At 60.7% G+C, this 27,713-nt stretch overlaps 1 protein-coding gene across 9 annotated transcripts in view; it reads right to left on the bottom strand.

The window, feature by feature from the left end:
• The window catches only part of KCNQ1 (potassium voltage-gated channel subfamily Q member 1), a 320,333-nt gene that overhangs the window by 165,744 nt on the left and 126,876 nt on the right, over positions 1-27,713 (bottom strand). For 6 of the 9 annotated variants that reach the window (XM_086676593.1, XM_086676585.1, XM_086676586.1 and 3 more), the window contains exon 11: positions 14,943-15,060. The exons of the other annotated variants lie outside the window; for them this stretch is intronic. In XM_086676593.1, the coding sequence (XP_086532719.1) occupies positions 14,943-15,060 (118 nt within the window). The remainder of the gene's footprint in view (positions 1-14,942; positions 15,061-27,713) is intronic. 9 annotated transcript variants of the gene reach the window in all.

Below are 27,713 nucleotides of genomic sequence, written 5' to 3'. Positions count from 1 at the left end.
ATGTGAAAAGACGGAATAAAGATGGAAGAATCGTGACAGCGATCTCAGAATGAAGAAGTCTTCAGAATTCCCAGCGAGGACCCCAAGTCACAAAAGACCGCCAAAGTCGACGTCAGAATTTAAAAGTAGAAGTTAGAAGACCGAGGAAGAACTGGGATGAGACATTTTCAACGCACATGACTTCCTATAAGTCAGTAAGGAGAGGTGTTAAAGAACAATGAGAGGGGCGCCTGGGTGGCTCAGTCGGTTAAGCGTCCGACTTCGGCTCGGGTCATGATCTCGCGGTCCGTGAGTTCGAGCCCCGCGTCGGGCTCTGTGCTGACAGCTCAGAGCCTGGAGCCTGTTTCGGATTCTGTCTCCCTCTCTCTGACCCTCTCCCGTTCATGCTCTGTCTCTGCCTCAAAAATAAATAAATGTTAAAAAAAAAAAATCAAAAAAAAAAAAAAACAATGAGAATTTGGGGAGACAGCATACAAAGAGAAAAGGAAATGCTCTTAAATACTTGGAGAGCTAAAGTCCTCACTTATAATAAGAGGAACAGATGCCAGGACACCTGCGCTCACCCATCAGCTGAATGAAGAGAAAATCGGGGACCACTCACTTGCTGGGGAGGGCGCGGGCAGATGGGCGCACTCGGCCATGTTCACTGCGGGGGCAGGTGCGGCCCTCATGTGGCAGCGTGGGTCAAAACGTGTAGATGGGAGGAAATGGACCTTTTGAAAGGAATCCGCTTAAGAGGGAGACATTACATGAAAAAGGGGTGTGACTGGATGTGACTTTACCTTGAGAGACAGCAACAGCAGCTATGAAGACAGTGGGAAGTAGGGCTCCATCGCTTTGCCTGGGGGCCACGCTCAATCTCGTATCGTTTCATTTGCTCTCCTTTGAAGTGCTTACCTAGGCATCGGCCTTGATTTTCTCCTCCGTGCTGACTGTGTCTAACTCTGCTTAATCTGTGAGAGAGAGTCTTCGATTTCACTTCCCTTAACGTCGCGACATCTCCTATCTTGGCAAGATTTATAGGTCTCCTCCGTAACTGATTTACTTTGTATTGTCCCCCTTTGATGAGGGACAGCCTAGAAAGAGCCTCCGTCAGCAGAGAGAGAGCGCGAGCAGGGGTGAGCGCGGTGGGGACCCACGGTAGTGTTCAGTGGGGAGGGATGGACTGATTTCGCCACGGGCAGCTCCTTAGTTTGTGCGAGTGGCTGATGGCTGCCTTTGGCTGCCCCGCGCACCCATCCAAGGAGGACGTGTTGTGTACAATGCTCTGCAAATGTTAATAGAAAGGAGATGCGCTAGATGTCCCGATCTAGATCCTTCTCCAGAACGCCCAGGCATCTTCCCTGGAACACCGTGCACCAGGGCCACGCCGCGCGCTCACCGAGAAATGCGTGGGCTCCCTCGGTGACAGCTGGGAGGTGCCCGTACAGCAGGACGCCGGCTGTTCTCTTCAGATGCCCCGCGCTTGCTTCCTGCCCAGACCGTCCTGCCTGCGGGTCACTGCGTGGGCCACCGCCGGCCCCGTCCCGCCACCTGCACTTAAGTCCTATGGCCCTCGGTCCCTGTGTCCACTGACGGAAAGCTCGCCGACTCGCCCCGAGCAGGGCCCTCCCAGCCCGCCACGTCTGGGTCCCCGTGTTTATGGAAGCAGTGCCATCAAGCCCAGAGCTACCCCAAGCACGGTCCCATCTGGGGACCGCCGGGACACGGGCCAGGAGCCTGCAAGCATCGCAGAAGCAGCACTTGAACCCTGCTGCGCGGAGCGGTCCCCGGTTCGTGCGTGGGCGCGTCCCCGTGCACACGGTTCCTCGGCAATGGTGCTTCTCCGAGGCAGTGCCCCCTATAATTACAATCGGTGTCCCCCGGGTGGCTCAGAGGTGTGGCACGCCTACACATTCAGTCCCGCAAAAAACCGCAGGCAATATGTGTAACACGTGACTACTTATGGAGAAAGGCGGTATACATTGGGAGAATACACGCACGGACGTATCCGCTCATACGAAACGCTCAGGAAAATAGGATCGGAAACCGGTCACGGTGCTCACCTTCAGGGAAGGAGACTTCGGGGGTGGGGGTGGGGGTCGGGGTGGGGACAGCCTGAGTTTCCCGTGTTCCCTGTGGCGCTCTGAATTTGTTCTGCCGTGTGCGTGTAAGGCCTGCTTTATCCTTGTTATTATTTTGTAGCGCTGCAGTGGGTCAAGTGTCCTTCCAGGCTGTTCCGGGGGCAGCCCTGGGGGGGGGGTGCTGGCGGCTGGTGTGGGGGCAGCCCTGGGTGGGGTGGGGGGGGGAGCTCGGCCACACGGTGCCACGGGCTCTGGTTCGTGTCACCCGGAGGGGCAGGGCCTACTCCGGCACAAAGGGGGTTTTGACAGCGCAAGGCAGAAGCGGAGTGAGAGCAGACCCCGGGCAGGCTCCAAGCGAGCCCACCACCCCCCCACCCCGCCCCGGTGGGAAGGGTGCCCTCCAACCATCTGCCGAGCCGCAAGCTCTCCTCGGAAACGAAACGTCACGTCTGTCCGGTCGTCACGGAACCTGGAGGCCCGTGATTCTGTAAAGGGAGGACCGTGCACGCCCGTGGTCTGTTCTGACCGCCGTGTCTCATTAAATATTTTAGTTGCGTAACTCCCTCCCCTCCCATTTTCAGGTAATCCTTGATTCTGATTAACAAGATGATGTATTTTTCAATGCATCTGCCTCCTGTCTGTGTCCACTGAAATATCGGCTAACGCGTGCTCACGGTCTAAGCTTGAAAAAGTACTAGAACCCGGACCCTGTTTCACGACCGGGCGTTGTGTGTGTGGCCAAAAACTCGGGGCTGGGGAGGAGCAAGTTATCTGCACTTGTGACACAGCACCGCCTGGACGCTGGGCATCCGGGGGGGGGGGGGGGGGGCGGCGCACGGTGTTGGCCGAGCAGGGGGCCCCCGGTCTGTTCCCACTGGGGCACTGCCCCCCCCCAACCACCGGGGGAAGGGAACGGAGGGGACACAGAGGCTGACGAGCCCCTCGGGACGTATCCACACTTAGCCTGTTGGGGGGGGGCTCTGCCCAGGCGTGGGGAGGCTGGGACACAGCGCTGGCGAAGCTGGGCGGGAAGAGGGCAGCCGGGCACCCAGCAGTGTAAGGCCGCGGACAGCAGCAGCCTGTCAGCCCCAGAAGCGAGGCCTGGAAAACTGCTCTGGAGGAAACACAAAGGACTCTCAGACCCTGCAGCCAAGGTGCCCAGCAAGAGTTTTTTTTTTTTTTTTTTTTTTTTTTTTTTAACAGCTATTAGGGTGACAAGCCTTTCCAAAGGCCAGCAGTTGGCGAGGGTTTCCAGGAAGCTGGTCTGGCACCAGCCTGGGATTGGAGCAGCTTTAACGAGTTAACTTCAGAAGGAAGGACTCATCAGGGAAGGGTTAAGGTTCAACAAACTTTTTGAATTATTTTGCAAAAAGTCCTGGCTTTCAAATTCAAAGGCTGTTTAGCCGGGACTGGTTTAAGCCTGAGATTATTCCAAAGGCAACGCGGCCGCACGTTTCTGATTCATTCCTCCAGGGTTTGTCTTAAGTCCTCGGGACAGGCTTTGCGAGTGCCATCCGGTGCCGGGAAGCACACGGGGGTCGCCTCCCCCGTCTCATCAAACACCCCTCCACCCACGCGCCTCGCCCCTGCCAGCGCCCGTGGCCGTGTGTGCACACGCACGCACACGCACACACCTTCCCCAGGCAGGAAGCCGCTCTTTGCCAAGAGCGAATGGAATTCAGATTTCCAGAGGGTGTCCTTGGCCTCCAGCTCCGTAGCCACACGCCGAAGAAAGGTCCTAGTGTGTGTGGCGGGGGCTGCGAGAGAGGGCCCCTCCATCTTTGCTCACGTCTATCTGGGCCCCAAGAAAAACCCACAACTGGCTGTGCTCTCCTCAGCCACACCCGGCCTCGGTCACATTCCTTCCCTTCCTGAGCCCACACTGGGTGGCCCCACAACCCAACTTGTACACCTCCCTCCCCACCAGCGGGGAGACCTAGGCCAGGCCCTCACGGGGCAGCCAGCAAGTACGGGCGAGGGGGCCGCACCCCAAGCCCCGAAGCAGCCGGAAACCACGGAGGGGCCCTCGGGGCTGGGCATCCCACCCGTGGCCGCCTCTCGGCTGTGGGGGGAGAAGATGGGGCTTCCTTCCCTGACCGGCACACCCTGGGGCTGAGCTCCCCGCGGGAAGTCCCTCCTCTTATCCCACCTGTGCCCCCCCTGCTGCAGCACTGGGGTGCCGGCTGCAGATGATCTCCCCTGTCCCCCCCCCCCCGCCACACACCCACATACCAGTGAGAAGCACTGCCCCCTCCCCCCACCCAGGCTGGGCCTTCAGGCCCTGGGATCTGGCATCCTCGGGAGTTAAACATTTACAGACGGAGACCCACACCAGCCCAGTCAATGAGACAAGCCCATGATCAGCCACACACGGTGGACAGGCTGGTCACGCTTCGCTTCTCTCTGACCCAAGTCACGGGGACCTTGCCACCTGTGCGGCCAGGTAGCGACAGGTGGACGGTGCGGTCCTTCTGTAGGTCACGGGAGCCGACGAGGGCTGTGAGCAGCGGGAAGGAGCCTCTGCGGAGTTCCGGGTGCGCGGCGTCCAGGGAGGCCTGGCGCCCAGGCAGTGGCGGCTCTGAGTCCAGGCCAAGCCTCGCTCTGCTCGGACAGGCCCTTTGTTTGCTCCAGAGACCGTTTCCAAAAGCGGCAGACTCCCGGGGGCTCGCATTTCTGCCTGGGGAGAGGCTGCAGCTTTGCAGCCCAGGCTTCTGGCCCCGCTCAGGGCTTCGCTGGTGCTCCTGAGACGGGAATGGGGGCACCTCTGCCCCGGTCTTGCCACTGGGGCCTCTGGCTGGGCACCGTGAGGTCCCGCCGTGGCCCGCGAGGCTACCTTCACTGTTCCTTCTGGCCAGCTCAGACCTCACGGGTTAGCACCGGCCTCTGCTCCCCAGCCTGGCCTGCGGTGGACCCGCCTGGGGGACACTGTTCACCATCCCTTGGGGGAGGGCCTGCGGGTGGGAGAATCAGCAGGGTAAGGAGCAGGCGCGGGGCACGGAGGGGCACGGTATCCAGAGGCTGGAGCCCAGGGCCCGGCCCCGGCTCTGTCGACAGCTGGCATATTCTCTGGGCAGGGACCCCTCAGGGACTGGTCCCTGGGACTCTGGTCCTGGCACTGCCATTTCCCAGTTTGTCCATTTCCTGACACCTACAGAGATATTTTCCCACCCCTGAGTCCCCGCCACGTGGTCTGGAGAAGTCCACTCCCCAGGGCAGGAGACGGCTGGGTGGTGGCGAGGCCCATAAGCACGGAGCTGCCGTGGACCGTGGGGTCACTGGGGAGGACGTCTCCAGGGAAGTCCCTCTGAGTCTCCCGGGCAGTCCGCCCCCGGCCCCTACACACACAGCCGGCACTCCATCCTACTGGGAGCCTGTTCTCCTGATCCCGACGCCATCCCATCTCACGAGCCTGCCCCCTGCTCCTGCTGCGGACCCTCCGGAGGGGAGCCCGCACGCTTGGCCTGGGGGGGGGGGGGTTGCAGGGCAGTTCAAAAAGAACAGCAGAAAGAAGAAAAAAAGCATTCAAGTGTTTCAAAGTGGAAAAGATTCTGTTCGATGTGACAAATCCTGAAACTCTGAAACAGAAGCCTACCCCAAGAAGGCCTGAGAGCAAGGACAGGCAGGGGAAGAAAGGCGCCCTTGGGCCACCGAGTGGCAGGCACTGGGCCCCAGAGCCGCCCGGGGCTGGGCCAGGAGACAAGCCCAGGGCACGTTCAAAGGCTCGAAGCCAGAGGTACAGAGCCTGGCTGACTGACGAATCAAGAGGGGGCCACTCTGCGGGGAGCTGCCCACCTCCTCTCGGGGGGGGCCTGGCTCTCGGGGGGACAGCAGGCCAGGTAACCGTGGGGAAGGACCGCCCCTGAGCGTGTGTGTGTGTGTGTGTGTGTATGGGTGTGCATAGCTGTGCGCTCTCTGCAAGGCCTTACCTCCCACCCATCTTCCAGCGGCCTCCCCCCGCCCCACCGGGAAGTCACCCCACTCCCTGCCTCAGTTTCCCCAGCAGGGCACTGTTGAGGCAGGTATCCTGCTTCGGCTGCCGGCCAGTCTGATATCTCACCCACGATTCAGTTCCCAAGTCTTGGAAGGCAAACCCAGTAGAGTCAAAGTTGCCTTTGAAAATCCCTTGAATTGCCCCCAAAAAGAAAAAAACCCAGCGCTCGGGGCTCTGTGCACACCCCCACTCCGCCGCCCTCGTGCCCACGGAGGCGGGAGGCCCTGAGTGCAGACATCCAGGACCCTCCCAGTGCTGTCTTTAAAGGGAGCCTCCAGAGCTGCGGCCCATGTGAAGAGATTACTTATCGAGATCAAAGCAAAAGCGGGGTCAGGGCTAAGGGTGTGGGGATGACGTGGACACCAGACTCCGAGGCTGGATCCGGACTCCTGTCTTCTTCTGCCACCACTTGTCTTTCCCCTTTCCTCCATGAGGACTTCCTTCCCAGCTGGTGCCCCAGGCCTCCCGTGGGCCATCCAGACCTCACAGATTTACAGCCAGACCTCCGCCCTGTGGCCCGCCCCTGCCCAGGATGCCTGCCTTGTCCCAAAAGGGCCGGCACGTCTTGAGAACGGATGCCTCTGGGGGGGCTCTGGGCCCGCAGCAGGAGCCGTGACCCTGGGCCTGTCACTCCGTGTCCCGGGAAGGCAGCTCGGCCTTGCCCAAGCCATCCGGGAGCCCCCCGGGTAGCCTGTAGGTCTGCGAGGCCCCTTGCCCCCCTTGCCTGGTGGCGCCCCGGGGCCGTGGCGTGTGGAGATGCTGACCGTGCAGGATTCTCCCTGGAGGAGGCGGCCGCAGAGACCGCCAGCCGGCACGCAGACAGGCCTCCGCGCGCCGTTCCCTCCCGCCGGCGAAGAGAGGGGCACTGGCCGATGCCACGCCCCCTGTCGCCTCTCTCCCCCTGCCGGCCCTCAGGCTACCGGCCCGGGTTCCACCTCACAGACCTGGGCTCCCATAGAGACGGCGTGTCTGCATGAGCCCCGGCTCTGCCCCTGCCTCACGGGGACGCTGGCAGGGCCGGGCGCTGTGAACGGGCGCACCGACCCGCAAGGACACAAGCTGTGCGTCTCGGCTAAGGGCAGCCTCCCCTCCCGACCCTGACACAAGAGCTGGACACAGAGCAGGGCTCCGTCGGTGTGGGCTCTAAGCACCTGGACACGAGCAAGCCCGGGAGCACGGCCGCCGCCCTGCTGGGCACCCCTGGGCACCAGTGAGCCGCCCAGAGAATGAGGGCTAGACCTCCATCCCCGCCTCGCACAGGGCCCAGGGAGGGCGGGACACACGGCCCACGCTGCCCCTCGCTCTGCCGCAAGCCTGTGCTGTCCTCGGCAGGTGGGCCCGGCCGTGAGGGGCGTGAACGGCCCAAGCATGTTGGGGCACGTGTGGCCGCTCCGGGGCACGGTCCTCCGGCCCCCCTCGCCCCACCCCTGAGCAGCAGGACGGCGGGCCCAGGCCTCTCCCTGCACCTCCACGGGAGCCAGGGGCCCCGACGGTCCCGGACCCCCTTTCCCAGCTACTAGAGGCTACTAGAGGTTGTGAACTTGCCTCCAGCCCATCTCGAGGCCCGGGGCTCAATGGCCTCCGTGTACATCTTGTTAAGGACAGTCCCTGATATCCCCATGGACATGTGGCGGTTTCAGAAGCCCTTGGGTGAAGGAAGGGATGTCCCCATGGGCTCTTCCGTCCCAGGGGGACGTTTTACACCGGCCGACATTTATCAGGCATGTTCCTGAATTAGGTGCAAGGCCAGACTCCCGACCACGTGTCCTCAAGGGCTCATACCAGCACCGTGAGAACCCACCTCCGGTGTCTACAAGAGGGCACCAGGGCCCAGGGAGGCCAGCAGACTGCCCCGGTGTCCTGCAGGCAGGACATGATCCATGCTGGCCAGGGCTCCCGCGAATGCAGCGTCTCTGGGCTTGGTGGACATACAAACATCAGCTGACGAGGAATAAATCTCAGACGCACCGCTCACCATCACTGCACAGAAAACTACAGGCCACGAAAAGAGAAGTAAGTTCTAAGTAAACGAGGGACGCATCGGGGCCACAGTCGCAAAGACTCGATCCTGCAAAGATGGTCGCCCTCCCCACAGTCGTCTAGAGAGCCCCCCCCCCCACCTACAGGAGGTTTTCTGGGGAGACCGGCTGTGGGTGGAGGGGTGGACCAAACGGACACAGGCCAGCGGCGAAGCTGGGGACCTGGCCGGAGCCTTCCCCGCCGGCTGTCAAGACCCGGGATCGGAGCACGGGGACCGTGAGGCATGGCCCTGGCGAACTACATACAGTCTGACCAGAGGGACCAGATGGGGTTCCGAAGCCGAGGTCCACGCAGACAGCGAGCCGGAGGGTGACGGGGTGGGCCTGGCGGGGCAGCGGGGGAAGGATGGGCTTTCCGGTGAAGGGTGCTGAGCCCGCCTGCGCAGCCCGGTGGGGGAGAATGCACCTTGACCTCGGCCTCACATTGGACGCAGAAATGGATTCCAGATGCCCTGCAGATCGACACGGGGAAGGTGAGCTAATAAAGCTTCAGAAAAAACCAGAGTATCTTTATGACCTTGGAGCAGTCAACGTGTCCCTAATAGGACACAAACGGCACTATCCGGAGAGGAAATGTTTGATTAACTGAATCACATTAGGAGTTCACTTAAAGTTCTGTTCGTCAAAAGACACCCTCAGGAGAAGGGAAAGACGACGGAAGAGGGGGAGGCGGCCCTTACGTGCCGTGTACGTACGTGGGCGTGGGCACGCGCGTTTCTGACGCCCGTCCTAGCCAGGCGACGGTAAAGGCAGAAAGAACGAAGTGCTGTAAATGGATGAGAAAAGGCCACCCGAAACGAAGCGGGCCGGAGACACGAGCACGTTCCTGGAGGACAGTACGCGCGGAATAAAAGACGACAGAACAGGCTCGCCTGCACCAGATCCCAGAGCGCTGCTGCGAGCCGTGCCCCCTGCCCCCGCTTCCCCAGCGTGGCGGAAAGCGGCCGTGAAAAAGGCCCGGTGCTGGTGACGCTGCGGAACCGGCCCGCCGCCCCGCCGCCGCGGTGGGGGGCAGCAGCTAGGCGGTGTTGTTGAACCCGAGCCTAGCAGCCCCACGCCTGGGCGTATTCTCACCAGACGTGCAGCCTGCTCTCGCCCCAGGAAGCCCGTGCGGGACGCTCTTAGCACCGACGGTAACAGCCCGGCGCTGGAAACCGTCCACGTGGCCGCCGGCAACGGGATGGATGAACCCCGCGGAGGGCCGGCCGGCAGGCGCCGCTCTCTGCGGCCGCGCGGCCCGGCTCCGGGAAGGCAGACGTGCCGGTGGGTGTGCGCACTGTGCGAGTCTGTCTGCGGAAGGTTCGGGAACGGGCGCGGCTGAGCGGTGCCGCCGGCAGCCGGGACGGTGGTTACCCTCCGAAGGCATGGCGGGGACTGGGGACACGGGGGCTTCCTGGGAACCTGCCTGCTAGTCACATGGGGCCCGGGGTGAACGGAGCCGAGTCCCGTGGAGACCTGCGTGCTCGTCTCCTTTCACTACAAAGTGGGAAACACTCTCTATGCAAGGACTGTCCTTTCTGAGCCGGCCCGGCCCCCAACCCCTTCCGCCCCCCACGCAGGCCTCCCGGCCGGGCTGCCTTAGGGCTCAGTCTCCCCTCGCAGGTTTAGGCAGAGCACATAGAGGAGGTACCCGCGGCCACCGCAGATGTCTCCATAGCAACACCGGCGCGACCTCTGGAGTCACTGCAGTCCTCCAGCCGCCTCTAGCAAGTGGATGCCCTCCTGTCCCTGACCTCCTCCAGCACTGCCTGCCTGGCCGGGGCCGGCCTCACCAAAGCCCTGCCCTTGGAGAGCGCGGAGCCCCGCCATGGGAGTGGCCCGGGGCCGGGAGTTCACTGTCACGGTCCCCAAAGGACGTAAGAAGCCTTCCGCTTTCCTCTGGGCCTTCCACCTAGAAGAGGGCCCACTCCCCGGAGCAGGGGCCTCAGGGGCCGGCCTGCAGCTGGGCCGGTGCAGGCTGGGAGCCAGATCGAGGGCATCTGATTCCTAGTCCCGTCCCTTTCCCACTGAGCCACTCCGCCTCGCTTCTAATTTAATTAGGAGAACATTTAATCCCCCCGTGCATTTCAGAGACGGGTCTGAGCTGGCCGGGGCTGGGAGGCTCTGACTCAGGCAGCTCCACACGGCACTCCCGGGCGGGCTCCCACGGGGTTTCCTTGGCACCTCGTGCGGACGGAGGTGGTCCGGAGCTCCGAGAAGACAGGACACCGGTCCGGAAAGAGACCGGTCTCTGATGTGCCTGGAAGGCCCCCTCCCTCTTCCCCCTGTTCTCTGGCCCCGAAGCAGCCTCGTCGTCCTTCCCCACCAAGGTTTGCAGAACAAGGAGGTGGCCACTCACACAGTGCCTGGGCCTCCACCAGGGTCCGCGGGAGCGAGCCGCAGCTGGCCCTGGGGTCCCTGAAATGCCCCTGGCAACCCTGGTCCCATCCAGAGAGCTAGCCCCGCCGTCCCTGGAGCTGAGTACAGGGCCGAGCCTTGTGACACTTGCCCCGCTTCCAGAAGGCGTGGGGCTGGCCCTGGCCTCCCTGGCAAACGCAGAACTCAGGTGACCTTAGTAGTGACGTGGGTGAAAGCTGGGCCGCGGGGGCCTTGCTGGAAAAGAGAGATCGAGCGTCTCGGCATGAGACCGCAGGGCCCAGGAGAAAGCCGGAGACACGGAAATTCTAATGGAAGCACACGGGGCTGGTTTTGCTCAAGGACCTACAGGCTGTCTTGTCACAGGACGGCCCACAAGCACACAGTTGCTCGTGGCCACCTGGTAGGGGCCCCGCAGTGCCCCAGCCTCAGCTCTGCCTTCCCTGGAAGGCCCTCCCCGTGCCCATCTGTGCCCAGGGTGTCCCGCTATACTGTCCCCGGCGGAGCAGGACGGGCTGGGGGCGACTGGTAGACAGGAGCTGAGCCTCGCCTGTCCAGGATGCTGTGACAGAAGACATGGAGGGGGCCGGGGGTCACCACTTCCGGAGGAACCCGTCGGGGGTGGGGGGGGCCTCTCACACAGCCTGCCTTGGGTGTCCGCGTGCAGCCAGTGGGACAGACGTGGACTCCTGGCCATGCTTGGCTGGCTTGGCCGCAGGGGTGGAGGGGGCTTCGTGGAAATGGCTGCCGTGTCCCAAGGCCCCTGGGCGAGGGGCACCCAGGCCACACCCGTACGCGGTCCCAGTCGGGGCCTCATGCTGTGGCCAGTTCGGGCCTAGCTGCCCACTTCCAGGTGTGCTAACAGGCATGCCGAGGCACCCACACCCCTCACCACCTCATCTCAGGTGAGGCCGGCCTGGCCCCGGTGCGGGTCCCGCCTGCCGGGGGGTGGGAGCCACGTCTTGGAGCCCCTCCCAGCCTGGGGCTTCAGGACTCCCAGGGAGAGAGAGCCTGAGAGGAGACGGAGCCCCGGAAGGGTCCCAGGCCCCGTACTCGGGGCTCAGGGAGCTGGTGTGGAGGCCTCGACAGCCAGAGGGCTTGGCTGCCTGGGCCTCCCCGGGGTGAGGTTGGCCGAGCAGATGTTGGGAAGACGGGTGGGAATCTGATGGCTGCAGATGGGGAGGCACAAGGATGCACACAGAGGTGCCCTCCCCCCCCCCCCCCGCCACTGTCCTGTCAGTGGCCGTCAGTGGCCACAAGGCAGTAGATGGGGCAGGAGCCCAGGAACTCCTCCCGGCTCCTATTGGGGGCAGGGCTCCTCTCCTCTCTCAGAGTTGGGGAGAGGGCTTTCCCGCCCCCCCCCATTGTCCTAGATGCCCCATCTCCACCTTACGCCGGCCCCTCGGAAACCTGGTGGCAAGGCTCTGGGTGGGGGACGCAGGTGTGCACGGGGCTCCCCTCCGCTGGCCCTGGAAGGCGGTCGGCCTGGAAGGGGTGCATCAGGCTGCGGCCTGGCTCCCTAGAGCTGGGGGCGGGGCAGGGCTGCATGGGGTCTCCGGGGCTCGCGTGGGGGGCTGGGGTGGCCGAGAGCACTCTGTCTCCCTAACACGGTACGCCCCGGCGACTCCCTAGATCGCACCAGGGCTGCTCAGGGCCCCCGGCTCCCCGCCCCTCATCCCGGCCAGAGGCCCCGGAAAGAGGAGCTTCGCCCAGCCCCAGGGACCTTCCCGTAATCAAGGCTGCAGTGACCTCACCTCCCTGGGGCCCAACGGGTGGGGAGAGCTTGAGATGGAAACAAAATGTGTCTTTATTTATGCTTTTAATTTGAATCCTGGATCCGACCCAACGTGGTAATACATTGAACATCAGTAAAACGCTGGAGAAGGACGAATCTGTTTGTCAGCAACTGCTTCCCACCCTCTCTGCCCCCCTGCGAGACCCCCGTGCACACCCCTGCCCCTCTCACACACACCAAGGCAGGTGCCCGCGGGGCCGGGCTGCCTGCAGCAGCCTTGACGTGTCCCCAAGCAGCCGGAGCTGTTCAGTTGGGGGCATCCGTCAGGAGGAGTGCCGGGCAGGAGGTGAAGGCACGGAGGGCAGTCGTGGCGCCCCCAGAGCCACCTCTGCCAGCCGTGGGGCGGGGGGTGGGGGGGCCTCTGCCCTGCCTGCAGCCTCGGGGGCGTCTGGGTTCTGAGGCCCCCCCACCTCTCCCTGGGCCCGCATCACACGCCTTTCACCAGGGCTCCCCAGGGCACAGCACCCTGTACTAAGGACACGTTCACGCAGATGCCCTGCGGTCTCCACCTTGACCCTGACCTGATGGGACAGCGATGCCTTGAGGTGGCCCCTCTACTGACACCTCGGCTCCCTGCTCCCAGCACCCACCACTGACCAAGTGCGGTGGACAGATCTGCTGGGAGAAGCCCTTGTAGGTTCTAGCATGGGGACCCAGCTGGGCAAGGACTGGGGTGTAGGCCCGGACAGCACCGGGGGTGACAGGAGACACCCCCCCACCCCACCCCACCCCCCAGCCAACCTGCCACACTGGGAGTGCTGGCCCGAGAAGGCCCACGGCGGGCGTTTGGGACGGCGAAGCACCCAATCCGCAGCAAGCATCCGGGCCGCTCCGGTCTGACGGCCGCAGTTTTAGAAGAGAAGTGGCCCAGTGCCCCTGATGACACTGCCTCTGCTGGCTTGGATCGCCTCCCGGGGCTCCCCGGGCAGGTGGGCAGGCCGTGGCCCCGGGAAGCTTGGTGCATGCTGACGGCCCTCACCCCGAAGGGGTGACTGTTGCGGGCTTGGCTGTGGGCCCCCTGGATCCCCAGTCCTTTATCACCCTCACCCTGGGCCTCCCTGTGGGGATCTCGCAGGGCCAGGGAGCTGGTGAGGCAGCCCTGTCCTTCCAGGGTGGGACTCCTCCTGTGTGTCGAGGGGCTGGGCCACAGCTGGGAGAATGAACGGGCTGACGGGAGAGAGCGGCGAGAAGGGGCAGCGGGAACCGTGACGCCCGCGTGGAATCCACCTGCCTGAGGGTCATGGCTGTCCCTGCCCCGAGTAGCCACTGCCGCCGGAGTCGCACACACCACCAGGCACGGAACGCCAGCTTTTAGCACCCTGCGGTCTCTCTTGTGCCCTGGACTCTGAAAACGCCTCGGCCCAAGTGCCTAAGTCCGCACTCTGCCTTCGGGCCCCGGCCTGGACCCGCACGGCCTGGCTTCCCTGGCTGTTCACACCTCTGCCCTGGCACGTTCGCCCAGCAAGCCTGTCCGGTCATCTCCGGGGTGGATGGGGGCCCAGAAGCCCCCTCCGCTGCCGGGTCCATGAGGACAAGTCGCCCCTGCTTCCCAGGGCCCCAGCGGGCTCACGCGAGTCCGGTAAACAGGTCCTGCGCACAATGCCCTCCCCCACCACCACCGGGTGAGGCCTGACCCCCCGTGAGCCTGGGGGGAGGTGGTGCTGCGCAGGGAAAGACGGCGGGCAGGTCCCGTCCTGTGTGATCACGGTACCATCGTGACACAGTCCTGCCTTCCTCTTTCGCTGGCCACCCGACTCCGCCAGTCCCGCGTGGGCGGCCAGGAGGCCCTGCCATTTGGGTCCCGGCTGTCTCAGTCCCCAGTCACCTGCCGGGCAGAGCCGGCAGGCCTAGGGCCTCGCTCTGACAGAGGCGCACATGGCTCACGACAACCCTGAGACCCTGGGAGAACGGACACACCCTCCGGAGAAATGTCCGTGGAGAGGACACCGTGTCAGCAAGTGACTCTGGGAAGGGCTGAGGGGAGCGCGCGCGTCCCAACACAGAAGGACTCCTCCGGGGAGTCCCCGACGGGGCGGCGGCCAGACGGCGCCCGAGTGCCCCACTGACCCCACCACGTGCTGTCACCACTGGGTGCCCCTGCCGGGAGCACTGAGTCATACATCGCAAGGGAATCACACCATGGCCGGGCCCTGGGGATTGGCCTGGCCATGCCGGCATGGCGGGGGAGGGCGGGCGTGCGTCCCAGGCCAGCTGTGCCTCGGGGGAAGGCCAAGTGGAAGGCGTGGAAAATCAGCCATTTCCTCCACCTGAAGGAGCCCCTGAGGACAGCCGCGGCATCTGCCCCTTGGCTCTGGCCAGGGTTCTACGGGGAAGCGCTGCTGAAAAACAAAGTCGTCTCTCTTTTGGGGGGCGGGGGAGGGGGCGAGGGGAGAGAAAAACAATCTTCTCAGACGCTCAGAGCACAAAAACGAGTGGAAAATGATCAGTTTGGTTTTCCATAAGTCCAAACAAGAGGATCGTGTTCCCAGACTTGGCGGGAGGCGCCCCCGCTCTCCTCCGCGCTCGGTGCCTGGGCGCTGGCGCCGGCCCCTGGCCGCCGGTGGCCCCCAGGTTGCCGAGGGCGGGCGGCAAGCGGCGGGCCCCGGGAGAGCAGGCCTGGGCCCCGGAGCGGCCCCGAGGCGGCCCTCTTGAGCCCCGCGCCCCTCCAGCCCGTTCTCCGCGGGCGAGCGGCCACTCACTGTGACACGTGCGTGATGGGGACCAGCGGCGTCTCCCCCTCCAGATCCAGGTCCTCGGCCACGCTGTTGGTTCTCAAAAAGTGGGTCGTGCTCACTTCCAGCAGCATGGGGCTCTTCACTGTGGGCAAAGGTGTGGGGCAGCACGTTAGGCCTCCACGCAAGGCTCGCCGGGGAAGGGCCCGGGGCTGGCCAGAGCCGGGCTCGCGTGTCCGGCCCCCGCCCCCCACCCCGCCGCGGGGCAGACTTGCACGCCCCGAGCCCTCCCACAGACTGACAGGACATGCGCCTGCAGGGATGCGCGAGGGACGGGGACGGTACACGGGGCCTCCGCACGGGGGATCCGGTGTGGGGGTTGAGGCGGCCCCCCTGAGCCCGAGGCTGGGGACCAGTGGAGGGCCCCCGACACCCGGGCAGGGCGAGGGCTCAGCCCGGGCGTCTAGGTCTGTCTCCGGGTTCACCCTGAACGTTCAGGCACAACGATAAAACACGGCCGACAGGCACAGGTCCGGTGAGGGACCCGGAGCCCCGCCACCATGCCGTCCCCGTCACGCAGACGGAGGGCTTCACGTCAGCGGAGACCCGGGGCAGTCGCGCTCCTGCCCGCAAGGAGTGGCAAGCCTGGGAGAGAGGGGCAGCCGGTGAGCTCCCGGCCCCTCGCTCGGTTCACCGCGTCACGTCTGCGACCCATACCCGCCACGAAGGGTCAGCGTAACGTTCAGGCTCCCGGGCCCACCCCCTACAGTCTGGGGCTGGTGCTCAGCGCTGCTGAGAATACGTTATCCGTCCCCTGATTCTCAGTGTGGATTGATTTTTTTTCCCTTCAGTTGACGTTTTTATTGTAAAAGAAATTAAGTACTCATTGTAGAAAGTGACACAGTTCAAAGGTCCACGAAGGCTCTCCTTCAAGGTCAACCACCGACGGGATTCCTAGCTCATCTCTCTCTGCTCAGCGGCCGCTGACACCAGGTAAGACCTCTTTTTTTTTTTTTTTTTTTTTTAACCCACATGGGACAGTGCTGTCCCTGTCACTCTGAGACATGCTCATCTCATTTTTCTGCAGGTATACAGATGTGGGGCTGCGTTTTGGTAGCTGGATAATAGTCTGTGGTTCACGCCTGCCACATTAACTCAACCATTCGGTGTCTGATAGCTCCTTAGGCTCTCTTAGCTTTAAGCCATTACTTTGAGTCGATGCTGAGCCACCCATTTGTATGGAAACCTGACACTGGGGCTGGGTGAGAGGGTTCTCCCTAGGTAATTTTAATAGATGTTGCTGGATTGCTTTCCCAAGAAACTAGCAATTCAGACTCCACCAGCAAGCGGTGTGTGAATATGACAGCTCCCCCACATCCAGGTGCGAACCAGCCGTTGGCACCCTTCCCCGGGGCGTGCCACGCGTGGATGAAGACCGGATCTGGTTTTCCTTTTGTGCTGAATGCCTTTTGTGGCTTGGAGGCCATTTGCATTTCCTTTTGCAGAATTGCCTGTTCATATCTCTTGCCCATTTTTGCTTGTCAATCTGTAGGAAGTGTTTATATATTAAAGATGTTAACTTTTTGTTACATCAGGCATGGATATCTCCCCCCGTCAATCTTTGGTCTTTCAGCCCTTAGGATGGTTGTTTTTATCATAGAGAGTGTTTTATGTGTTTAAGGTGATAAGAGCTATCTTTTGTTTTGTGAAAAAGGAAGATCTTCCCACTTCAGAGTAATACGGCTGCCTCCTAAATTATGTGTAATATAAACCCATGAATGTTGTGTGTGTGTAAGTTTTAACACATTTGGCATTTCTGCCTAACGTTACGGGTGATCGTCAACAATCTGAAAATGTAAAGGTATTGGATACACTCCTAAGAGACTAAAGCATAAACTAAAATTTCTTGAGAAAAATCACAAAAGAAAATCTCCGGGCCTCGGGTTTGGCGCTGAGTTTTGAAGCACAAGACTACAGGCTCAATCTGTGAGGGGCAGAAATGGAAATGTTGGACTTGATCAAAATCCCAGGCATTTGCTGTGCAAAAGACGCCGCTAAGGGACGCAGAGATAAGCCACGGACTTGAAGAAAGCGTTTCCACGTCAGCTGTTTGGGCAAGGGCTTGTATCTAGAATATACGAAGAACTCGTGCAAGCAGATAGCAGGAAAGCCCCCGACCCGATTTATGAAGTGAGTTACAAGCAAGTACCTAAAAAGATGCCCAGCTCAGTCGACACCGGCAGCTGTTAGGGAAATGCAAGTTAAAACCACAGCAAGATGCCACAGCACCCTCACCAGAATGGCTGAAATCAAAAAACAGAAACTGAAGCCTGACGTTGCCACGCAAGCAGGAGGACACGGAGCGCCTGGAACTCTCCAGCCGCTGGCAGAAGTGCAGAACGATGCAGCCACCTTGGAAAAGACTTGGGCGGTCTCTTACAGAGTTGACCGTGCACTTGCCATGTGATCCAGGAGTCCTTCTCCCAGGGATTTACCCAAGCGAGTCGGAAATCCACGTTCACAAACACCTGTACGTAAGCGTGCGCAGCAATTTCGCTCACAGTCGCCAAAACCCGGAAACAGCCGAGATGTCCTTCAGTCGGTGAAGGGACATACCGCCACGTCCGTACAGTGCAACAGCACCCAGGACCCGAAGGAAATGAACTAAGAGGTCCTGCGGCAACGTGGGGGACGCTCGGATGCATTTTGCTCAGCAGTGAGAGAAGCCAGATGTAAAAGGCTGCACGTTATATGATTCCATTTATATGACATTCTGGAAAAGGCAAAACTACAAGGACATAAACCAGATCAATGGTTGCTAGTGTTTGGGAGGGGGGAGTATCTGACTTCCAAAGGCACGCTCAAGGAAACTCCTAGAGCTGTCGAACTCCTTCGTAGGGTGCTATGGTGGGGGACACACGAATCCAGGCATCTGTCAAAACCCACAGGGCTGCAGATCTCCAGGAGTGAATTTTACTGTATACAAAGAAAAAAAAAAAAAGCCCCAGCCAGCCTGTTGGAGGGTCCTAGGAATGAAAGCAGACCGTGAAAAAAGTGAGTCCCGTGTTAGGAACGTATGACAGTACCTACCACACGGCACGGAGAGGAAGGGAAGGAGGAGGCGGCCTACGAAGCCTTGGGAAACAGTCTCTTGACTGCCATAACCGTTAGCGCTCCAGCCGGTACTTACGCTTCTGGGGGGTGGAGGGGGGACCGCACATACACGGGTTAAACAAATAAGTAAAGAAAGGAACACACCGAGTGTGTGTGTGGAGTGGGTGGGCGGGGCAGGAAGGAGTCCTGTGGCCAGAAATGTTGGTATGAACTCCTACTTCGCTAAATATACCACACGTGTGTACTCAGGCTGCGTGCACACACCCCCTGGTCCTGCCCACTGGGAAGTCCAGAAGCAGTGACGGCCCAGGAGCAGCGGTCACACCCTGTACCAGACCTGGTGCCTGAAAGTCACTCGCTTCCCGGTAAAAGGAACCAGGGCTCTCTGGCCAAATGAGGATTCTGGGGCAAGGCACATACACGACGAGCCTCAAGCGCTGTTCAGCGCCAGAAAGGAAGGGGACACGCAAAACACAAATGGAAGGGACGGGAGACATGTCAGACGGACGCAGGAGCTAACCCAAAAGGACTGTCAATCCAATGGCCAAAGCTAGAACGTTTTGAGTGACACAAATAAATAATAGTATTGAATTCCGGCCCAAAAAAGAGGTAGGCCTGAGTCCGTACGGATACAAATCAACAAACAAACGACCGCGAGAGAGGGACAAATCTTCCTCCACGGATGGACGGTCAAATTGGCAGGTGAAGCTTCAAGGAGAAACTTCAGAGTGTCTTGCCTCAGATATTTCCTTGCCGCTGTGGTGGCTGTGACAGCTGTGGTGGCACAAGCCCCCTCCCCCGGAGTACAGCCGACTCAGGACTCGCTCCAACCACCAGGCTATGGAAACGGGAAACCAGTGCCCGGGGAGCGGAGGGACCTGTCTGACACCATCTCAACCGCACGGGTCATGGTTAGCAACACCAGTGACAGACCACGCTGATGTCGTGGACCCTGATACGACGCGGTGGGCAAAGCTGACTTCCGTGGCATTCTCCCCCCAAACCTGTACCCCCAGGCTCCCGAGATGCCAGACAAACCCGGACGTATTCCTCAAGCGTCAAGGTCGACGAAAAGCAAGGGAGGACCGAGGAGGCGTTTTTGCAGATCGGAAGAGACCTGCTGGATAGGAGCGCACTCGCTAACCGTACTCGGTGGGTCTTGGGACGGAAAAAGGACATTAGTAGTTGAACTGGGAAAATCCTCACGAGTGAGCTGGACTGTGCCTCATAATAGTGTTGCAACTTCTTAGTTTTAATAATGGTGCAATGATTACAGAAGGCGGGGGCATTAGGGGAGGCCAGTAAAAGTGGGGGTGGGGACTGCTAGTTTTGCCTTTCGTGTAAATAAAAAAAAGCATTCTGAAAGCTGAGGCAAAAAACTAAAAAACCCTGAAGTCAAAAGATAAGCAAATCCTCTATACGATAGTAGGGAAAATTCTTCGGTATTAATGAAGGACGTGCAAGCACTCTAAGGGGGAAATTACCAAACCTCAGTGAGAGGCATTCAGGAAGATAGAACTGAATTCGGAAATACGCTTTTGCTCCGTTGCCGAGAAGGCTCCGTAGCGAAGAGTCTCCTCAGACCTTCACGCCCCTGGCACCCGATTCTACAATTGGTCTGGAAAAGCAAAAAGCTAAATCGACCACGTTCTTGAAGAGCAGCGGGGTAGGCTCGCTCCACCAGGCACCGGCGTTTCTCGAAAAGCCGTGGTCATCGAGACGGCGTGTTGTGGATACAGAGCGTGGCAGTCGGGCCAGCGGGACGGGGCCGAGTGTCCGGAAATAGCCCACCTGCACAGGGACGCTTAGCTGTGTACCCCAGGCGGCCTCACGCGGCAGGCAGAGGATGTCTGGGGACAGTTGGCCGTCCACGTGGGAGAAACGTCCCATCGGACCCTCATGCCTCACACCAAAACTTCATTCTTAGCATTCCGGGCGACTGAAGACCTAACGAAGACAAGCAAAGCTCTGAAGCCTGTGGAACCGAATCTAGAATAGAGTCATGACCTCAGGCTTTGGAAGGGCTTCCTGAAAGTTCCAGTATCCACGCGGGGAAAGACCGGTGGGTTCCGCGACACTAAAACTGAGACCTGGTCATCAAGCACCACCTTCCAGGGTAAAAAGACGGCTACAGAGGAATGGTGCCCTTGAAATACCAAGAACTCATGCAGATCTGTAAGAACAAGACAAACAATCTAAGGAAAAATGGGCAACAGGCACGTCACCAAGGAGGGATCAGAATGTCCTGAGAGCACGTGCAAAGGTGCTGTGCCTTGACTAGCACTCAGAGAGCTGTAAATAAACTCGGAGCTCACGGCCCGTGGGGGTGAGGGGCAGACTTCCAGCAGGAAACCGCACAGACATGACTTAGTCACACCCGGGAGAAGGGCTGAGTGAAGGGATCTCTGCCCGTGACATTCCCAGAGAGCACAGGAAAGTGACCGGTAAGCCTCGAAGAATGTGTCTACATTCAGAGGCTCACAGGCCTGGGACCTGGCGAGAGCACTGGCTGCCCCATCTCAGAGGCTCGGGGCTGAGATTCAAGTGCCCTGGGTTATATTATACAGTTGTCAAGTGACAGGGCTGAAGCTTCGTCCAGGATTCAAATGTTCTTTCAAAAAAAAAAAAAAAAAAAAAAAAAGGAAAGGAAAAAGAACACAAATACATATTTTCATGTCTGCATCACTTGTATACAGAAGGCGAGAGCGGCGGAACGGTGGCTGGAAAGCGGGGCTGCTTTCTGAGCACCCGAGGTGACAAGTGCCATCCCCAAAGCCCCGCGGGCCAAGGGTGAGCCGCCTGACCCCTGAGAAGCACCCGGCCCTGGTGTTGTAGGAAATTGAAATGTGCACGTCGGTTGGCTGTCCAGGGCGGGTGGGGCCTGCGCCTGCCACAGAAGAATGTGCAGTCTTTGGTTTAATCCTGGGAACAGCACGGGGGCCCCGCAGCGAGGGGCAGCGAGGGGTTCCACAGGTGTGTTTTTCCAAACCGAAAGGGAGGGCGCTGCTCTCCCCGTTTCTGTGTCACAGACCGCGGGCTCTGCCTCCCCCACCACGGGCAGGCAGCGGCCAGGGCCCTAGACCACCTCCCTGGTCCCCAGCTGCAGCGGCTGGGGGGAGGGGAAGCGGTTCCTCCGCAGGTACAGCGACACACTGCCCCCTTCAGGCGAGGGCCCCTGGGAGGGCAAGTGCCGGTCCCGAGAGGCTCGCAACCCCTACCTCCGAGGGGCCGGAGATGAGGACAGGCAAGGGACGGCCAGGCCTGGCCGGGCCCGGGGCAGAGCCCACAGGGCAGCTCATCCGGACCCCGGGCTCCCGGGAGGGCTGGACCCTGGGGAGGAGAGGCCTGCGCCCTGCTCCCGGCGACAGTGAAGTCATACTTCCATTAAGACCGTCCCAGTTCTCCGATGCTTTAATTCCTTGGCCGCCTTTGCCTGGTCTAGGCCAGAATCTGGGCCTCAGTTTTCAGGGCAGAACAATTGTGTTTTCTAGGAAAATGGGAGGTCTGGGATGGCGAGCAGAGCCTCTGGCTTGGCGACCAGCACAGCTGGCCATGCGGGCTGCCAAGGCTCACCCTCCCCCCAGAGGACGGAACCCAGCAGTGCAGCAGCTCCCTTCCCGGCCAGCAGCCCTGCTCAGGAGGGCGATTTAAAGTTCCTTTAAAAAAAAATACGGGCACAGAAAAAAGACTGGAAGGAAATACACCAAAATGCTAGCTGTGTCCGTGTTTGGGTGAAGAGACGGGTGGGCGATTTTCGTCTCCTAACTTCTTGTGTCCGTGTGTCTTACTCTGGGCGTGCGGCACGCTCCCCACGGCGGGAGGCGGCAATTTGTGGGTGTCCCTGCGTGCGTGCCCTGCCCTCCCTCCCCCGGCCCCGCACTCCCCATCCTCCACCCGGAGCCCCAACCGGCCACACGCGTGCCCGAGGCCTTCGGTCCCCACCGCACACCAGGTCTTGTGTCCTTTGACCCCACGCAGCCCCCTCACCCACAGGGCCAGGCCGGCTGAACCCCGACTCGGGGGCATGCCTGGCTCCCCCGAGATGCGGGAGGGGGCTCCCATCTCCCCATCTGATGCTCGGGTATGACCTCGTTCTATTGCCCCAGCAGCCCCACGGGATCAGGGCTCCCATCTCTGTATCTAGACGAGCAGGAAGGTTCTGAGAGGCTACAAATTGTGCCTCGGGTCACGCAGACCAGGCCGGGCCTGCAGCACCAAGTCGGACTCCAGCCCCTCCCCTTCCCCCCCCCCCCCCCCCCGCACTCCACCCCCGCCCCACCCCCCCCACCCCGCCCGCCCTCTGCCCTCCACCCCGGGGAGAATCTGCCTGGTAAAGTCACCCGCCCTGCCTCGTGACTGATTAAAATCCTGCATAATCTCCCAGGTGTAACCCAAGTCCTCGGTCCCCAAAGCTCTCCCGCCCCCGCCCCTGCACAGGCCCTCAGGTCTGGGCCAGGACCTCGCCTGTCACCTCCCGTCTTCCCTGCAGGCCTCAGGCACAGGCGCGTTCCCGGGGCGGCTTGTCCCACAGGGGTAGACACAAGCTGCCCCTGTCCTTCCCCAGTCCAAGCCCCCTCCCTACCCCCCTCCCCCGAAATCCACCCCCCCCCCCCCCGGCGGATTTGCCAAAGCCCTGTAGATCTACACCGTGAACGCACACCCCCTCCCCAGGGCATCCGGACAGCTGCAGCCAGGCCCTGCGTGACATCGCTGAGCCGCGGCCCCGGGCCTGTGCCAGCTGCCTGTGCCCGGCTCACAGACCCCGAGCCAGCACGGCCGTGCCGCCACCTGTGTCTCCACTCAGAGGCGAGAAGTAAGGGACATGGGCAGAAAGTGTAAAAGCCGTTCCCACAACAGCTGCCAGGAACGGGTGAGGAGCGGAGCGAAAATGTATATTCACAGCTGGCACCCGGTCCCGCTAGGAAAATACCTTGCTTGAGTGGACACCTGTTGTTTTCGCCGGCCCGGCAGCCAGGCCCGGCTTTGGGAACAGCTTCTCGAATCTTCCCTTAGGGAGCGGCCCCTTCCCCGCTCCCAGGTGCCCACTGGCTGTCCCCAGAGGGGGCCTGTGGCCCAGGTCTTGGCCTTCGGAGGCAGGCCTAGGATGGCCTGTACCCTGGCTCTCGTTGGGCCCAGACTCTGGCAGGAAGCACGGGGAAAGAGACGGCCTCTGTCTGCTGGGTTTGCTGAGCTGGCGGCCATCTTGTCCCCCTGGGAAGCGGCTGCCTGAGGCCAACCCGTCCCAGGGGCCAGAGCACAGAGGGAGCAGGGCGGGTGGGGGAGAGTGGGAACGAGCAAGGCCGATCATCCCAGCCCCGGGGTCCAGCTGTGTCTGAAACAGCTGGGTCCAGATGTACGAGCCAAAAAATGTCCCTTTTGTGCTTCAGCTCGGTTGAGTTTGGGGTTCCATCGTTTGTTACCGAGAGAGTCCTCAGGAATGTGTGTGACCGACAGGGGTGAGGCGTGGGCCCCAGGGGACGGATCTGGGGAGTCCAGATCACAGGAGAACTTGGGAGGCCCTGGGCAGAGGGGACGAAGGCGGGCCTGGGGACCCCTTGGGAAGGGGCTCCCGCAAGCTGGTGGCTGGCTCTCTCCCGCTGGGGTGCGAGCCCCGTCTCTCCACCCCTTCGGTGGGAGAGGACGGGTGTCCCTGACGGTGGAACGGGCCGGGTTTCCTGTCCAGTCGAGGACACGTGCGTGGACGTGTCACAGCGGCGGCGTGGGAGACGGGGGCGGCCTTGGCAGCCCTGGCCAGCCCCGGGGACCCCGGGCTTCCCACAGGCCCGGCGTGGAGGGCGCCGAGGACCCTCCCCAGCGGCCCCCCTCCCCGCAGAGCCTGCAGGCCCCAGCACACTCAGCTCCGACAGGGACCAGAGACGTCTGTGCGCCCAAGGGTGGGGTCTGCAGAGCGGGGGCGCCGGGGAGGCCAGGCCAGGGTCGGCAGAAAGGGAGCAGCACCGCCACCCACACAACCCTGCGACCCTCTGGGGTCTCCGTGCTCCGGGAAGTCACTGTCCGAGCCTCCCCAGACACGGTTTCAGGGGGACGGTTCCCGGCAGCGAGAGCGGCCCCGGGAAACGTTAATATACAATGGAATCTGGGCTGAGCACTGTCTTCTCCAAGAGTTGAGCTCACAGGACATTCCCAAGAAACCTCTGGAGAGGTGGGGAGGAAAGTTTCTGGAGGTCTTTGGATGAAGAAAACAAAAAAGTGGCCTTGATTTTCAAGGCAAAATTACAGAGGGAGAAAAAAATGTTTTTAATCTAATTAAGAGCGATGTTTTCACCTTCCTCACCACAGCACGGAAACATGCCAGCTCCTCACTTCACACAATAATCACGGCAATTAGTGAGGGAGAAGCCTTGGAAGCCGGTGCAGATGTTCTCAGAATGTTTAATGGGGAAATGAGTTGCAGGCCTCGTTCTCAGCATCCGGCTCCAGGCCCTGGCTACCAAGTCCAGACATCTGCTCGGGCCCCACCCCCAGGCCCCGAGGGCGCGGGCTTGAGAAACACAGGTCCCTTCCCAGGCCGCCTCCCAGCCAGGCCAGAGCCGGGGCCGAGAGGCTCCCCACGGCTCCCCAGGCCGGAGCCTGGACAGTCAGAGCCACCCCAGAGCCGGGGGTGGGGGGCGTGGGGGGGGGGGAGGCTCCACGTCAAAATCATGTTAACAACCCATGTCAGAAATCATCAACTCCGCCCGGCTCCCCCACCCCGACCCCGCTGGCTGCAGGAGGGCTGGGGGGACTGGGAGAGGGCAAGGGGGCCCCGAGGGGAGCGCAGCCACACACCCCACACCGGGGCACGGAAAGGCACGGGGGCGTCGGGCCGGCATGGCCGCACGGGCCCCCTTCCGAAGCTGCCGGCCTCTTGGCGGGCCCAGGAGTCAAAGTGGTCAAGCGTGAGGAATTTCCAGTCATTGGAGAAAACGTGGAGAAGCGAGGAGGACGCTTCCTTGAGGACCAGTCGGTTCCAGATGGCGAGGGGCACGTGGCTGGCCTCATCTGGCTGCGGGAGCGACTCAGCCCCGTGTGGGTCGGGCGGCCCAACCAAGCCTCCCAGAGGGGACACGGTGGCAGATGCCACACGGCCCCTGCTCCCCGGGACGCTTGGGCAGCGCCGGGCCCCGCCCGTGTGCCCTCAGCACGCCCGTTCCAGACCCGCCAAACCTGCCACATGCTTTTGCGAGGGCCCTCTGACCCTGGGGCCCGCTGGGCCGCACGCGGGCTGGGCCAAAGGCGGTGAGGGGCAGCCCCCGGCAGGCAGACAGACACCCCGGCCACCTTAGCCGCTGGTGGGAGCAGCTCTGGGTGCTCTGTGCAGCTCCCCGGCCGCCCACCATGGAGCTCTCCTCAATAAGCGTCCTGCGTGAGGGTTCCTGAATTGGGCTCTGTATCCGGTGGAACTGACCCAAGACACTGTGACAGGAAGCCACTGGAGCATTTTAAGCAGGACAGCGGCAAGGTCCACTTCGTATTTAAGGAATTCCCTCGGGTCGCTGTGTGAAGGATGGGGGGTGGGCGGGTGGGAGGCAGGGCCGGAGACGGAGTGACCGGCGAAGAGGGCAGGGCAGCAGCCTGGACCAGGAGGGTGGCCGGAGAGGAGACGAGGCACGGGGTGGGCACGGCCCAGGGAGTCGACAAGACGTGGTGACGGGTCGGACAGACGCCCTAAGAAGGAGGCACGGGTCCGGACGACCTCCGGCCAGGTCTGCGGAGCAGAGGCTCCCTGCTCCCTTCAGGCCTCTGAACCGACCCTCCGCCGGGGCACGGGACCAAGACGTGCCAATGAGAGCAGACCCGAGCGTGCCTCCAGCCGCGCTAGGAGTCCGCGCACGAGGGCCTCGGGTCTCCTGTGGGTGGACAGACGAGCCCGCCTCGAGCGGTGCTCCCGCCGTCGCAAGCCTGTGGACGCAGACGCGGGAGGTGAAGGCTAAGGCGCTCAGTCAAGAACGGGAACGTTGAGAGGCCTCGGCAAGGATAGAGGAGTGTGTACCTTCAAGGACCCTTCCCTTCGGAGGCCTTGGAAAGTCAAGGAACACCTTCCAGAGTCAACGTGGCAGAGTCACAGAAGGCGGTGACTTGGAAGTGGGCGGGACGAACCGTGGCGTTTCCACCTGCCCTTGCCAACCTCCCCCCACCCCGCCCCCGGCTCGGTGGCATCTTGAGGGCAAGTTCACATTCCCAGGGTCGGGGGCCCTGATCCTCGGTTCTGGAAGGAACAGAGTAGTGAAAGTGGGCGGAGGGAGTCCAGCAACTTTCAGCCACCGGGACGGGTTACAGTTGAGGGACGCAACAGAGCATCGAAAGCCTGGGGGCAAAGCCGGACAAAACAGTGTCTTTTGGAAAGCAGGCCGCTCAGAAAGCACCGTGGCTACTGAGAGATTGAGAAAATCCAAGCTCACGCCCAGGGCAGGACGCATGCTTTGGAGAGTCCCGAGAACATGCCAAGCTTTCGCCGCCGGCTGAGCTCTGCGCTCGCCCCAAACAAGAGGTGAAGGCTAAGGCAGAGTTGAAGAGCCTGGACATTTGGACGCAGAAGTACCCCTGCACAAAGCAAACCTGCAAAGATGGGAAGAGTCTTTTATTTCTCCCTGTCCCCAGTTCTCCCTCTGTTTTTCTGACCCCTGGAAACCAAGGAAAAGCTTTGTGAAAATACAAACTGGGCACGAACTAAAGGAACTTCAGAGACCAAACACAACAGAGTTTACAGATCTCACAAAAATGCGTTAGAAGTCACTAAGCAGCTACAGCCCACGGCAAAAAAAAAAAAAAGTCTTAAGGGAAAGAATCTGCTATCTAGCGTTGCTGCATATAATATTTAGAATACCCAGTTTTCAACAAAAAGTTACGAAACATGTAAAGAAACAGAGTATGGCCCATTTACAGAAAAGACAAGCAGCTAGTGTTCCTGAGGAAGCACAGACATCAAACATCCTAGACAGGCTTTTAATCCACTTTCTTAGAAAGGCTCAAAGAACTAAAAGAAATCATAGACAGAAGTCAAGGGAACCAGGAGAACAACACATGAACAAATACCTAATGTAAATGAAGATAAAGTATAAAAAGAAATGAAACAAATTCTGGAACTGCAAAGCATAATAGCTGAAATGAAAAACGCAGTAGAGGGTTTCACTAGCCTGTTTGAACAGACGGAAGAGTCAGCGAAGACAAAGATAGGTTAGTTGAAATTATCCAGTCTAAGGAACAGAAGGAAAAAATGTGAAGGAATAAGGAACGGACCCTAAGGGCCTGTGAGACACCATCAAGCATACCAAAATATCCATCATGAGACTCCTCGAAGGAGAGGTGAAAGTGAGCAGGTCATAACCAAACTGCTAAAAGACAAAGAACCACGAAAAGAGTGAGAGATGATGTATCGTGTATGGAAACACACAGTAAGGTCAATGTCAGACATCCCCTCAGGAAGCACGGAGGCCAGAAGGGAGTGGGATGACACTTTCCAAGCAGCGAGAGAAAAAGGAGTCGAGGATTCTATATCTGGTAAAATTACCTTTCAACAATGAGGGGACACTGTCTTGTACACTTGAACGCTGTTATGTTAACTGTACTGGAATTATAATACAATTAAAATTAAATAAAATATAAAGTAAAATAAAACCATGAAGGGGGGAGCACCTGGGTGTCTCAGTTGATTGAGTGTCTGACTCTTGATTTCGGCTCAGG

Source organism: Puma concolor, chromosome D1, assembly GCF_028749965.1.
Source record: "Puma concolor isolate L17-30 chromosome D1, mPumCon1.1.hap2, whole genome shotgun sequence".
Classification (NCBI taxonomy): Eukaryota; Metazoa; Chordata; class Mammalia; order Carnivora; family Felidae; genus Puma; species Puma concolor.
Note: the sequence above shows the minus strand (reverse complement) of the source record. Positions and strands in the feature narration are given on the sequence as shown.